The sequence below is a fragment of the Somniosus microcephalus genome, chromosome 2 (genome assembly GCF_052327205.1).
Source record: "Somniosus microcephalus isolate GS21.2 chromosome 2, FLI_Smic_1.0, whole genome shotgun sequence".
In the NCBI taxonomy this organism is placed as follows: domain Eukaryota; kingdom Metazoa; phylum Chordata; class Chondrichthyes; order Squaliformes; family Somniosidae; genus Somniosus; species Somniosus microcephalus.
In genome coordinates this window covers 319700145-319714781 of record NC_140988.1, presented here as the reverse complement: position 1 = coordinate 319714781, position 14637 = coordinate 319700145, and the positions used below count along the sequence as shown (strand labels likewise).

General features: G+C 43.0%; 1 protein-coding gene and 1 long non-coding RNA gene across 2 annotated transcripts in view; one reads left to right on the top strand and one right to left on the bottom strand.

Annotated features, from left to right (window-relative positions):
• The window catches only part of rax (retina and anterior neural fold homeobox), a 24028-nt gene extending 15201 nt beyond the window's left edge, over positions 1-8827 (bottom strand). The window contains exons 1-2 of the mRNA XM_085974245.1: positions 8343-8827; positions 7713-7951 (exon numbers count right to left, since the gene is read on the bottom strand). Coding sequence (XP_085830371.1) covers positions 7713-7951; positions 8343-8613 — 510 coding nt within the window. The 5' untranslated portion in view covers positions 8614-8827. The remainder of the gene's footprint in view (positions 1-7712; positions 7952-8342) is intronic.
• Positions 7559-14637, top strand: LOC147123540 (uncharacterized). The gene is made up of 3 exons (XR_015074676.1): positions 7559-7729; positions 8818-8963; positions 14335-14637. It is a non-coding gene; the product is annotated as an uncharacterized LOC147123540 (long non-coding RNA).

Here is a 14637-nt window from a genome sequence, read left to right as displayed (position 1 = left end):
CTCTTTTTCCAAATTAATTTAGCACTGCACTGGAGTTATACACCATGCGGTGGCAAACTGGATTGGTGCGAGATTGCCTCCTTCAGGTGGTCTCATTACTCCGCTCCTAAGTCAGGTCAGGAACGGACCCTTGACTTATAGAATTTCTATTAAGTGTATAAACACACTCCAGGAGAAGTTCAATATACATACACTGCTATGTTATATTTTATTTGTCTGTATGAAATTTGTATAATTTTATCAAATCTAACCTGGAAAAGTGCAAACCCATCAGTCGAATAGCAATATCAGATCAAATAATTGAATCAAGTATTAGGAACAAACTGGTATGAGAATGATCTAGTAAATAAAACCAACATGGCTTTTAAAAGGGAAAATCTTGCCTAAGTGATTTCCTTAACTGAGGGGAAAAAAAGTGGGGACATTCAAGTTGAGCAAAGCAGCCAAAGCAAAGGAAGTTGGATAAAATCAGTACAGACAAGTGTTGGATACTGTATATTGGAAGAAACAAATGTCATAAATATACTATGGATTGTGTAGAAATAGCTGAAGGTGAAGCACAAGGAGATCTGGGGGTGACGGTAAACTTGACACATAACACATCATCAAATCATTGGGACAGCAATAAACAAACAGAATGCTTAATTATCTTGCTGGGTCAATTGAGTATAAATCAGAAGATGTCAGCCTAAAACAGCTCTGGTCAGACTGTTGGTAACAAAGACATAAAGGAAACATTTAAGGCACAGAAGCTATACAGAGAAGAGCTACTGGATTTATTAAAGGATTCAGTTATAAGGAAAGTCTGGACAGCCTGGGCTTTTTAGTCTTGAAAAGGAGCATACAAGGAATATAAAATACTATTGATAAAGTTAATCCGGAGCATTACTTCAAGGTATCCCAGAGTACTAGTTCTAGGGACATAGGTAAAACCGGTGAAAGGAACATTTACGACAAATGTCAGGAAGAACTGTTTCAGGCAAGGAGAATGAACACTTAGAATGGTCTTCTGGGTAGATTAGTGGAGACTCATTCAAGAGATAATTCCATGATATAATGGAAAGAATGTAAGTATTTATTGTGGATGGTTGAGCTAAGATGAACATCATTTCCATCTTCATTGTGATAGCATTACCTAATTATATATGAACCTATTCTACAAATACATTGGCGATTTCCTTCCCTTAACTCTTTCAACTTGTCAGTGGGTGCATCTTGCTAAAAAGGTGTGCTGACCATTGTGCATACAGTTAAAACTCGGATACAAATCAATTGCATCAAAAATGAATGTGTGCCGATTATCGCGGATGTTTCATTAAGATTCGCAAACTGCCCATGACCTCCACATCAAAAAGTGACATTATTTGTTCAAGTAACTCCGATTTTAAAGAGAGAGCGTGCAACCACAAATTACAGAAATGGGAATTGTCAGGTAAAAAATATTCTATGACGGTGAACAAGTTTCTCGATTTTTTTTAAAACACGAGATTATCACCATTAAAGCTAATGGCCTAGGATGTTCTGGTGCGGGGCATCTCACGGAGTCGCCCCGTTTGTTAATTTATTGTCCTCACCCTTCAGCTGGAATTATTTTTGCGCAGCAAATTGCTGGAAGTGCGAGCTGACACCGGGGCATCTGGGACCTTGGTGAATGATGGGACCATCCTCAACCAAAGAGATTTAAGGATAGGGACCATCCTCAACCAAAGAGATTTAAGGATAGGGACCATCCTCAACCAAAGAGATTTAAGGATAGGGACCATCCTCAACCAAAGAGATTTAAGGATAGGGACCATCCTCAACCAAAGAGATTTAAGGATAGGGACCATCCTCAACCAAAGAGATTTAAGGATAGGGACCATCCTCAACCAAAGAGATTTAAGGATAGACAATGAAACAGAGGAAGGACAGAGAAGGAAATAGGGTGGATGAGAGTCAAACTAGGTACAGAGAAAGAAATAAAGAGGGATAGAAAGATTGGATTGAGAGAGAAAAAGAGGCAGAAAAAAGTAGTAAGATAAATAAATTAATTTAAAATTTAAACTTTCTGCGGCAATTTCTTGAAACTCACGGGGAGGTCGACAACAAGCTGTCGCTTTCGCAAGGCGAACAGCGAAGCGGAGCAGGTTCTCCAGCAATTTGTGCTGATTCACAACTCATGGGGTATCTCTTCCTCCTACAACTTGCTGGGTTATTTACACACTACTGATGGTGTGTGCATTAAACTCGTCTTTATTTTGCCAGCTAATTCTGGACCATTATTTTGGCCTGTTTTATTTACATATCTTTTAAATGTTCAAATTGAAAAATGATGACAATTTGAGAAAAGGGGGTCTACTCCATCCATACCTCCCCTCCCCGTCCCACACCCGCTCACACCAACCCCACCCACACCATCCACACCTCCCCTCCCCGCCCACACCATCCCCACCCCATCCCCACCCACCCGCACCATCCACACCTCCCCATCCCCACCCGCCCACACCATCCACACCTCCCCCACCTGCCCACACCATCCACACCTCCCCATCCCCACCCACACCATCCACACCTCCCCATCCCCACCCGCACCATCCACACCTCCCCATCCCCACCCGCACCTCCCCATCCCCACCTGCCCACACCATCCACACCTCCCCTCCCCCACCCGCCCACACCATCCACACCTCCCCTCCCCCACCCGCCCACACCATCCACACCTCCCCTCCCCCACCCGCCCACACCATCCACACCTCCCCATCCCCACCCGCACCATCCACACCTCCCCATCCCCACCTCCCCATCCGCCCACACCATCCACACCTCCCCATCCCCACCCGCACCATCCACACCTCCCCATCCCCACCCGCCCACACCATCCACACCTCCCCATCCCCACCCGCCCACACCATCCACACCTCCCCATCCCCACCCGCCCACACCATCCACACCTCCCCATCCCCACCCGCCCACACCATCCACACCTCCCCATCCCCACCCGCACCATCCACACCTCCCCATCCCCACCCACACCATCCACACCTCCCCATCCCCACCCGCACCATCCACACCTCCCCATCCCCACCCGCACCATCCACACCTCCCCATCCCCACCCGCCCACACCATCCCATCCCCACCCGCCCACACCATCCACACCTCCCCATCCCCACCCGCACCATCCACACCTCCCCAGCCCCACCCGCCCCATCCACACCTCCCCATCCCCACCCGCCCACACCTCCCCATCCCCACCCGCCCACACCTCCCCATCCCCACCCACACCATCCACACCTCCCCTCCCCCACCTCCCCTCCCCCATCCGCCCACACCATCCACACTTCCCCTCCTCGTCCCACACCCGCTCACACCATCCCCACACCATCCACACCCGCCCACACCATCCACACCCGCCCACACCATCCACACCTCCCCTCCCCACCCACTCACACCATCCACACCTCCCCTCCCCACCCACTCACACCACCCACCCCCGCTCACACCATCCCCACCCACCCACGCCCACACCATCCCCACCCACCCACACCCGCTCACACCATCCCCACCCACGCCCACACCATCCCCACCCACCCACACCCGCTCACACCATCCCCACCCGCCCACACCATCCACACCCGCTCACACCATCCCCACCTCCCCTCCCCACCCACACACACCATCCACACCTCCCCTCCCCGTCCCACACCCGCTCACACCATCCACACCTTCCCACCCACACCTCCCTTCCCCATCCCACACCTGCTCACACCATCCACACCTCCCCTCCCCACCCACACCATCCACACCTCCCCTCCCCGTCCCACACCATCTACACCCACACACACCATCCCCACCCACCCACACACACCATCCCACACCATCCCCACCCACCCACGCTCACACCACCCACACCTCCCCTCCCCACCCACACACACCATCCCCACCCACCCACACACACCATCCCACACCTCCCCACACACACCATCCACACCCGCCCACACCCCCACCTGCACCGCCCGCAGCCCATCCACACCCGCACCCACCCCCTCACACAGCACTGCTGGTTTTAGGAACATGGATCCGTTGAACCCACCCCCAGGCCATTCCGACTTGTGAATATCAAATCAAATCAACTTTTATTGTCATTGTTAGTGCACAAGTGCAGTACAACGAAATGTAGGCTTGCGGCTCCCGAGTGTACACAATTTGGATTAGGACACTTAAACATTCAACATACACTTATCTTGCAGTATATTAGCATAAATATGACCATAATAAAGTGCATTGGCAGATGTGCAGGCTTTAGTGTTTATTTGTGGAGTTCAGTAGGATGACAGCCCTGGGAAAGAAGCTGTTCCTAAATCTGGTCCTACGGGTGCGAATGCATCTGTAGCGTCTTCCAGATGGTAGGAGGGCGAACAGACTGTGGCTGGGGTGGGTAGGGTCTTTGATGATGGACCGTGCCCTCCGTAGGCAGCGTTTCTGATATATATGCTCTATGGTCGGTAGCCGGGTGCCGGTGTATGCGTTGGGCAGTTTTGACTACCCGCTGCAGGGCTTTCCGGTCATGGGAGCTACAGCTGCCATACCATACCGTGATACAATTTGTCAGGATGCTCTCTATAGTGCAGGGCACTGAATTTAGGAAACTAGCATGAAACAGACGAGCAGCTCGCTGGAAAAGGGACCACTATTGCTTCGAGACCCTTCCCTTTAAAAGCTTAATCAAATTACAGCTACTGTGCCCGGGTTCGTTGTAATTCTTTGATCCGCATTTACACAATCAGCCTTTAATACGATTGAAACGTTTAGTAAAATTACCAACTTCCGATACCAACTTATGATTGTTCAATTGCCTAAAGAAAGTTTCAAAACTTGTCAGTGGCAGGTAGCAGCAAAGACAAACTACCGTTGTTGGATTTTTGCTTCTTTTGATTCCTGCAAAGCGGCGATGGAATCACTTGTTTCGAGTACCAGATTTTTTTTTGTGTTTAATTCCAAATATAACAGAACTGTAAATAAGAAAAGCGAGACATATGAGAGTCTCGGAGATACACAGACGTGGATTTAACAGTCTGAGATCTTTTCATTTCTTCACCATTTAATGGTCACTGGTGGATGCTATTTCTACTTTAAATTTTACTGGAATCGGTTTCTCCTCGGTTGTTGCTTGCCTGTGCCAAAATTTACTTTGCAAACTCGTAGTCTAGAACGATATTGTATGATAGAAAATGCTATAACTAATAATAAAGATCATTATTTTGTTGAACTACCCTCTCCCCACTGAAGACTCTCACACGGCACAGTTCAGGCTCTTGGATCGACAGGTCAAGCCCATAATGTTACTTGCGTTTACCCTTGTTTCATCTATTGGCGTTATTACTTTACAACGAAAGCGCCATTTCAAAAAAAAAGTTGCTGCGAGAAACTAGGGGATATGTTAAAATGACGTGTTCTTTAGGTGATAAAGGTTTTCCTAGCGAACTGTTTTAAAGAAAATAGAAACGGACAGCGTCCAAGATTGCTCACAATTAATTTTTAGTTCAAGATTCGTTTCTGGAAAGAAAGGAATATCAGTGCAATGCAACGCTACTGAATTTTTCAAAAATCCCAAACCTCAAATCTACGGGATTAAGCACTAACGTTACACAGCTAAGAATGTGTTAGAAATCAGACTGTGAAAAAAAACTGGAACCAAACGAATTTAATATTACATTGTTTATGGCAATACTAATTAATTTAATTTTAGGCGCCCCTCTTCGCTATGTTCTTCGTCGTTTGCATTTTTAGTGTGGGAGATTTAACCCATTGATTACTCACTGAACTGTCCTTGCACGTATTGGCAGCGAGCAGGTATCCATTACTTGCGGACTATATGTAGTTTGGGCGGATTGCAATATTGCATCAAATTTTAAGACGGAATATGGTATAATGGGCTTTCAGAAAAAAAACACGCATTGAGTGGGGTCTTATTCAATTAGCAAACATGCAGGATTAAACAGCTCTCATTTTAAACTATGAAAGCTACGTTTATGATATTTTCTATATTTCTGAATCACTGATTTTCAGATACTAGAATAATCAATAACGATGAATACTATTTAAAGTTTCTATTTGGAACCGCCTGTGATTAAAAACATGTCAGTTGTATACACGTTTTTATTGACCTAACCCAACATGCCAATCAGGAGTTTGTGTCAGGAAAACGGTTTTTTAAGGGCTGCAAACGTGATGTATCCCATCAGAGAGGGAAATATGGTTATTTTTTGCGCGCACTTTTTTGGTGAAGGAACCGTAAGAGATAAAAAGAAAAATAGCGATTACTGAAGAGATAAACTGAAATCATAGCCTGGGAATGCAAACCAGTTCCTCAGACTGACTGATCTGGTGTGCATGCCCATTATTCCAGTTAACTTTGCGGACCTGTTTAACGGATGATAATTTATGTTTTACTGAACATTGTCGCCCATTACGTTGCACACACGTCAATAACAATCACATGTGACATTTCTTCAAGCGTAAAGAGACTTTTTCCTGCAAAGATACATTCGACACCACTTACAATCTTGTTTCGATCAAAAGAAAAGTGTCATCCCAACTGCCTTTAATAGCTTGGCGTTTCAGGAACGAAATCTACAAGCAAACCTGGCTCGCTGGTTTGGTTCGATACTTCTACACTACTGTACATACACAATGATAGAGCTTGGCAGATCTGTAGAATGCTTCCGTAATTTGCTTGAGGCGTTTTTAAGAAGGATGGATTTTAAACTTTTGGGGGGTCTTGGAAGAAGATTGGCTGATAAGTATAATTTGAATATTAAAAGTTGAAATGATACCATTAAAGGATTCCTTACTATTAAGTAACCAATGTGTCTGCTTTAAAATTTAATTTGAATACTAACCTCATGAACTTAAAGGTTGCAACACTGAAAATGCTAAAAGGGACAGAGTTTTTAAAAGATTACGTAGGAAGAACTGGATCCTTATCAACGAACTGACTTACAGTTTTACACTATAGTCGGGTAATGCTACAACTGAATTATTGTGCGATCTTTCCTATCACCCCAGTTCGACTTTCAGAACACTGATCACCGGGATCAGAAGTTGTCCGAGAGAGAATAACTGTCGGGTGAAATCCTTCAGAGTATTGCATTTCCCCTTAAATCATCCTGCTCTCCCACACACACCCACATACTTATTTTATATGGTATAGTTATTCAACAGAGGAAATGAACATAGCCTAGAAGTGTTCAAAATCATGAGGGGTCGAGACAGAGTAGAGAGAAATTGTTCCCATTGGCCGAAGGGTCAAGAACCAGAGAGCATAGATTTAAGGTGATTGGCAAAAAAAACAAAGGCGACATGAGGAAAAACTTTTTTTTTTTTTTTTTTTTTACACACAGCGAGTGGTTAGGATCTGGAATGCACTGCCTGAGAGGGTGGTGGAGGTAGATTCAATCCTGGCTTTCAAAAGGGAGTTGGATAAGTACCTGAAGGAAAAACAGTTGCAGGGCTATGGAAGGGGGGGGGGGAAGGCGGTGGGTCATGCTGAAGTGCTCTTGCAGAGAACCGGCACGGGTTCGACGGGCCGAATGGCCTCCTATTGTGCTGTAACCATTCTATGATTCTATTGTTTTTAATTGAGAAACCTGGGTGACGGGCCAAAGTGCAGAGCACGACCAAACGATGCAAAGACTAGGACACAACACGGAAAGAGAAAGCAGTGGGATCTCACCTGCACCCTAACCTCAGGTAGGTTGACTTTCATGGCCAGCTCCTCTCTGCTGTACACATCTGGGTAATGCGATTTCTCAAAGGCTCTCTCCAGCTCGTGGAGTTGGTATGTGGTGAATGTTGTCCGGTTTCTTCTGTGTTTCTTCTTGGGTTGGTCCCCGTCTATTAGGTTCTCATGTTGCTTGGTTTTCACTATATCCGGCCGGAGTCCTTCCCCACTGTTGCTTGTACAGAAGTTATCTGATTCCAACAGAAGGCGGCACGTTTATTTCGTGTGTTTTCATTTTTTATTTATTTATTATTATAATTTACAACCTTTTTGTCGCTTTATAATAACGTATTTTAAAATTACAAGAGATTGAAAATAAGAGAATGATTAAAAGTTTCAAAGTTCACAATTGCAGTAATTACAACTATTTTTGTTCAATGGGAACAAAATGAACCTTCACTACAGAATAAAACTTTAATTTCATCACCACTTAATTATACAAATGGACTGAATTTGACCCAAATATGAATTTATTTGTTACATTTACATAACACTTTGAAACCATTCGCGCTGATGAATTGCGCCGACTTGCTCTGAATAGAAAGGTGTGAGCGATACATTAAAACAATATTAGGTTCTTACCGTCAAAACTTTCTGAGTTCTCTTGTTCGTGCTTTAAGTTTGACAGTCGGTTGAAACAATCCCGGCCATTGCTTTTTCCCGCTTCTTCCACATTCCTGGAATTTCTATTGGAAGTGAAGGTGGAATGGAGAACCGAGTCATCCTTAGTAAATCCCAAAATCGCGTCTATGCTGTGGACCCTGGAAGACGCGGTCCCCGTACCTCGCCCCAAGCTCCCAAAAGGCGACAAACTTTCGTCCATCATGTTGCTGGCGGAGCGGAGGAACCGCATGAATTATCAATTATTCACTAACAATTAGCAACCGACTGTCCTTCAGAAAAATTACGGAATTCAGTTTTTGCTTGCTCTATCTTCAAAATGTCACTTATTTCTTGCTTAATAGTCTTTCGGGCTTTTCTGTGAGGTGCAGCTCCCACCGATTCTGCTATTGACTTCTTTTGGAGAAAGCCCTCTAAATCGCTTTATTTCTTTCAGAAATGAATGGCCCAAGAAGTGCCCGGAAGTCGCGGGGGGAAAGTTCGTGGAAAAGACGGTGCAAAAAGGTGGGAGTTGTGCGGGGCAGCGGAGCACCGTTGGAGAATAGCCTTCGCCGCGCTAGCGATCACAACCTTCGAGCTGAGGTAATGACTGGGGAACATCCATTCCCAGCCGCCTCCCGCGGAGCTGTCCACAGATTTCCAATCGGCTGAGATCCTGTTACTAAGGACTTCGAGCACCTGGTTACTTGCTGCTCAGGGTGGCAGCTCCAAACTTCTTTCTTGCACTTCTGTGCCGCCTCCGCCGAAACGGTTCCTTATAAATCTTGGACCAATCTTTGCGTCTCCCAGCTGTCGCATCGATGAAAGACTGGGGGGAGGGGCGGGTGGGGATTAGAGTAGAGTTTGTTCAAACAGAACAAGATCGGACAATTGCACATCCTTCGTAAATACACAGATTACCGATGTATGATTTATTTAACACATAAATTATAACTCAACCTTTAACAAACTCAGCGGCTCTTCACAGTACAACGAAATATGCCCTGTCGTTATATAATAAGGTAACACTAAATAATTGCATTGTTATAGTCTAGATTATTTTAGGAACATCTAAAGAAAGTTAATATTAAAGTGGAGACGAGTTTAAGAACTGCAATCAGCAAGTTTCACAATAGAATCGTGTAGGGTAAAACCAATAATTCCATTCTTACGCATCCACATTCGTCCTATCTATCAACTGAGTAAAATAGCCTGGAAGAGTTACCCTTTAAAATACAATAGAAAACACAAATATATTAAAAGTTTAACAATGGCATCATTAAAATGAAATGAGTGTTCCAGTTCAGTGACGGCACGGTGCTCGTAATTGTCAATGATCCAATAAGAGTTATTTACGTCATAATTGTTCAGTTATTTAGCTTTTGCGTGCGTGTTCTTTTTGTCCTTCCCATCTTAACATCAGAAACTTCTGCCAGATACAGTACAGTAGAGGGAATGTCGCTCTCCAATAATTGCTCTAAATGCGCGTCAGCGCCTGTTGCTCGTTATAATCGACAATTCTGTTAAGGGACAGTTGGGGAACGCATTGTCAAACCAAGAGATGCCCTTGTAAAGCAATTACTGGGAACCTTGTCTCAAGGAGCCGTTTCTAGTAATCTCCTTCAAGTGAGACATGTGTGCCAACGAGTGCCTGTTAGGTCGTTTATTTGAGTCTATTGAAATGTCGATACATTAATTAATGATTTAATAGGATTTATCGTTAATTAGTTTATCCACGAGAAGAAAACCTCTCGTCAAGTTGCATTTTCCAATTAGTTTGTGCGTCCAGATTCGCCCTTCATTTCCTTGCGTTCTTTTCTGTTGCGGAAAAGGTTTCTCTAGAGACACAGTGATGGATCTATGGATTTATAGATAATTAATTAAATATGTTCGAACTGCCACTGCGCTTCAAACAGAATAACGGTGTGTCCTTTCCCACTGCATGTAGGCCATTTTATTTTCAGAAAGTAAACGTTTATTTATTAATTAGATATCAATGTAGGAATAATAATTTAGAACAAAATCATATTGTTACTACTAAGCTCTTGGCTTTAAATTTCTCTCTCGTGGAAACTGCATTCCTGGCGAAGAGCCAGAGCCAGTGCACTGAGTACCAGTGGCCACTTGCACAATGTGAAACTGTTCGCCGTCACAGATTATACTGGGTGTAAATTAAAGTGTTAAATATTTACTGGGACAGAAAGTAATGAACGCAGCATCGTGCGTGATGTTCTGGTTCACTCGAACAAAGTAAAGGGACCGATCTATATTGGTTTTAAACTGTTTATTCAATTATCAATAACTTGCACTTGTCTGCATTTAGAACGCAGCACTTGTATTGTAAAGACTTTGCTATCTGCCCACTTCTTAATATTTAAGCTACAGCACAAACTGGTGTCTGTCCCACTTTGTAAATAAAGCAAACAAAAGTTAAAGTGATCACTGCAATTAGAGCTAAACAGAGTGGCTGCACCTTAAATCCAATGCCCACACGCTGCTAAGGGGCTTAAGGCATTTTCCAATTTAAGCCAGTTTAGAACGGCTGAGCGTTTCTAATGACGAGGTGGTGTTATCCTTTATTTACAATTATTCCAGAACTCGGGTTTCTCTGTATACAATTTACTGACAGTCAATGACAGGTTGTCAGGGTAACAGGGTGAAGACTGGCATAAAAGGTCCAGGGGTGGCTATTGTGAGCAATTAAAAAGTAAGTCAATAGTGTTGGGTGGGTTGGTGGAAAGTCTTCCCAGCACTTAGCTAAGGTGTATTGTCATACCGCAATCTATATATATTTCGCTCGCTGTCTATTTGTGTTGCTGAATGGCCTTTGCGATGTTCTAATACTTCCCATTTAGACCTGTTTGCAATTTGAGTTGAACCAGTACAAAAACTTGAGGTAATCTCTTGCTCGTCTTTAGCCTATTTCCAAATCTGATAACAGATACAAAAATACGATATTTTCGACACGAAGAATGCAGCTTTAGTTGACCTGTCTAAATAGGAAACAGTACGCAGTAGAATTCCGGGGTACTGGGCGTATTCTTCCCGATGGGTCCAAGGTAAGGGGCCTGATAGAAGCAAACTCTGTACCCAAAACCTCAACCGCTCTTTTCAGATGCTGATCGGCCTGGTATATGCTTGCAGCTAGTTCCTTTTTATATGAGTAATATAAATAATAAGAGGAAAGGAACATGTTAGTAACCTCCCAGTTCTGAAGACTATTGAGATATTTGTATATAACCCACTGATTAAATACTATTTGAAGAATGCACTTTATTGTTTGGCGATTCCCCTACTTGAGCACACTGCCAATTAGGGCTAATTAAGTGTCAGCTTCTCTGTGTCGTTAGCTAAGTGAATCGTTCGGATAAACCCGAATCAGTTCGTTAACAATCAGGGTGGTCATATGGATTTCATTGGATTTTCTTTTGTTTAGGACCCAGAGGCAGAAAACAAAGGTGAAAAGGCAATTTTATTTAAGCGCTTGATTTGTCCTAACTTTTGTTGAAAGCAGTGATGAACTGGTGCGAAATTGAGATTTGACTGTTGTAATTACAATGCTAGATTCTATAAAATCTTTGAGGGGAACATTTTTTTCTATCTCTACCTACGGCTAGTTATCATTATTCAGTTTCTATTAAACGAGAGTACAGCCTGATAAAGTAATAATTCAATAACATTCCAATATAATAATTAGAACTTGCATTACATTGGCCAATGCATGTTCTCAATATTGTACGGAAATAGTTGAATTCCGGTTTTGGGGACTGGAAGATGTGTTATTGTGGTACTCTTCTTTCGGACCTGGGATTTGCATTCAAATCCAGCCCAGATTGATGGGATGTAAATCTCCTCTTGCTTCTGTGAATGAAATGGGCACTTGGGTAGGAAGGAGCGATCTTTTGAAGCTGGGGTTAAGGCACATTATTAGGGTGGAGTAAAGAGGGCTCTACTCACTAGCTCCCTTTTTATATCTCAGTGCTGAAGGCTGACACCAAGATAGAAATGATCCATTTCCCACTACTGACCTCCCTCACCTTGAAAAGAACCAAAAAGTCCACCCAAAGTAAATAAGTAAAACAAATAAAAATATAAGAGTAATTTTATTCCTAAATAATGAGCTATCAGTATAAAAGCTAGAAGTTTAAGAATGGATGCGGGCATTTATTGCCCATCAGTAGTTGCCCTGCAAAGGTGGTGTTGGACCTTTTCCTTGAACCACTACAATCCTTGTGGTGATGTTGCTCCCAAAGTGGTAGAGAATTTCAGAATATTAAACCGGGGATGATGAAGAAACAGCATTATATGTTCAAGTCGGGATGATGTTTGATTTGGAGGAAAACTTGGAGATGGTCGTGTTTGCACAACATTGCTGCTCCTGTCCTCCTTGTTAGTTGTGGATACAGGGGCGGGAGGTGCTGTCAAAGTAACCGTGGCAAGTTTCCGCAGTGCATCTTGTAGATGGTACATACTGTAGCCACGATGCATCGGTGGTGGAGAGGATGGATATTGAGTTCAGTGGTGGGGTGCTGATCAAGGGAACTGATCTGTCCTAGAAGGTGCTAAGCTTCTTGAGCATTGTTGGAGTTGCACTCATGCAGGTGAGTGGTGAGTATTCTATCACACTCCTGACTTGAGCCTTGCAGATTGTAGATCAGCTTTTGAAGGCTCAGGAGGTGAGCCACTTATCAAAGTCCCCAGCTTCTGCTGTGCCTTTGTAGCCATGGTGTTTATGTGGCTGATCTAGTTAAGCCTCTGACCAGTAGTGTCCCCACCCCTCAAGATGCTAATGGTGGGAGACTGAGTGATCAGTGCTAGTGCCATTGAAGATCAGAAGAGATGGCTGGGACTTTTCGTTCAAGATGGTAAATGCTTGGCACTTATGTGGTACAAATGTTATCTGCCACTTGGTGCCAAACCTGGATGTTGGCTGGCATAGGCTGCTTCATTATCAGAAGAATTGTGAATGGAACTGAAGACTACTTGGTGTTTTAAAATAATTTAACCTCGGGCCTCATTTCTTCTGAAGAATACACAATAAAATTATCTGATATCCCTTGGGTCTGAAGTTGGATCATTTCATCAAGTAAATATATATTAATGCTGTCTTTTACTTGTTTTCTAATTACTCTAATTGAATGTAAATAGCTTAAAGTTGCATGACAGATGTTTAGATTGATTGGATTATCTGCTGTAATTGTAAATCCATATCTAGTAAACAGTGACATTTCAAAGAAATATTTACCTGGATTTCACTATTCTTTCATCTTTATTTTCTTGATGTTATTTCTATTCAATGTGCAATGGGCTTTAACTATTCTATCACCTGTAAATTATTGGCATAAAGGAATGGAAATTCTACCCCCTTATCATTTGTCATCTATGCATGTGTATTTTCCAGCAAGGGTCACTGAATAGTTAGCAGGAGTGGGACCCTACTAATTATTTCCCCTTTCTTAGCCTGGGGACACTTAGACCAAATGTAGTTTCACTTGAATACCAGGGAGATTAAATAAGTTGGATAGAGCCCAGGATGGAATAGATTGTGTGTGGTCAGTGTAAGAAATGACCTTAGTGGGCTCAATGGCCTTTTCACATTCAATGCTTTCTTACAAATCAGGATAATCTTTTCCATACATTTCTCTATACAGCCTCACTCATTTTTACTTAATTCAAAAAAAGTAAATATACTCTAATATTCCTAACTTGATTTACAGTCACATTACTCTTTTGTTCAATCTTGTTCTCTTTACTACTGTATCTCTTCTAATTGATTCCTTTTTTGTTGTTTTCTCTCATTCCTTGCTTCTCTGCTTTCACTCTCATTGTTATCTTTTTTCCTCTTTTATCCCCCTTGCTCTCTTGAGTTCAGATCACCATAATAAACAGCCCAAGAGTATATACTGCAACAAACTAGTAGCCATTATTTTCAGATTCACAAAATAAAAGACCAATTTTGTATATTGTCTTGCAGAGCTGGTTCCCAATCAACAAGAGAAGCCCATAGAAAGGACATTTCCAGGAATACCCTGCTCGTACCTTTTGGATAGAGATGTTGTGAGCTTTTCCAAAACATCGTATAACAGCTACAGTGCCACCTCAAACTCATTGGAAATCAGTGCTGAGATGGAAGCAAAGCAAATACAGTAAACTGAGAAAAAAATCTATTTCCAAATTCATCACATCCTTTATTTTAAGCTGGACTCATTACTTTTGTAAGAAGAAAATCTGTTTGTTAATCTTTGTGAAAAATAAATAAAATGCAGGTTTTATTTGA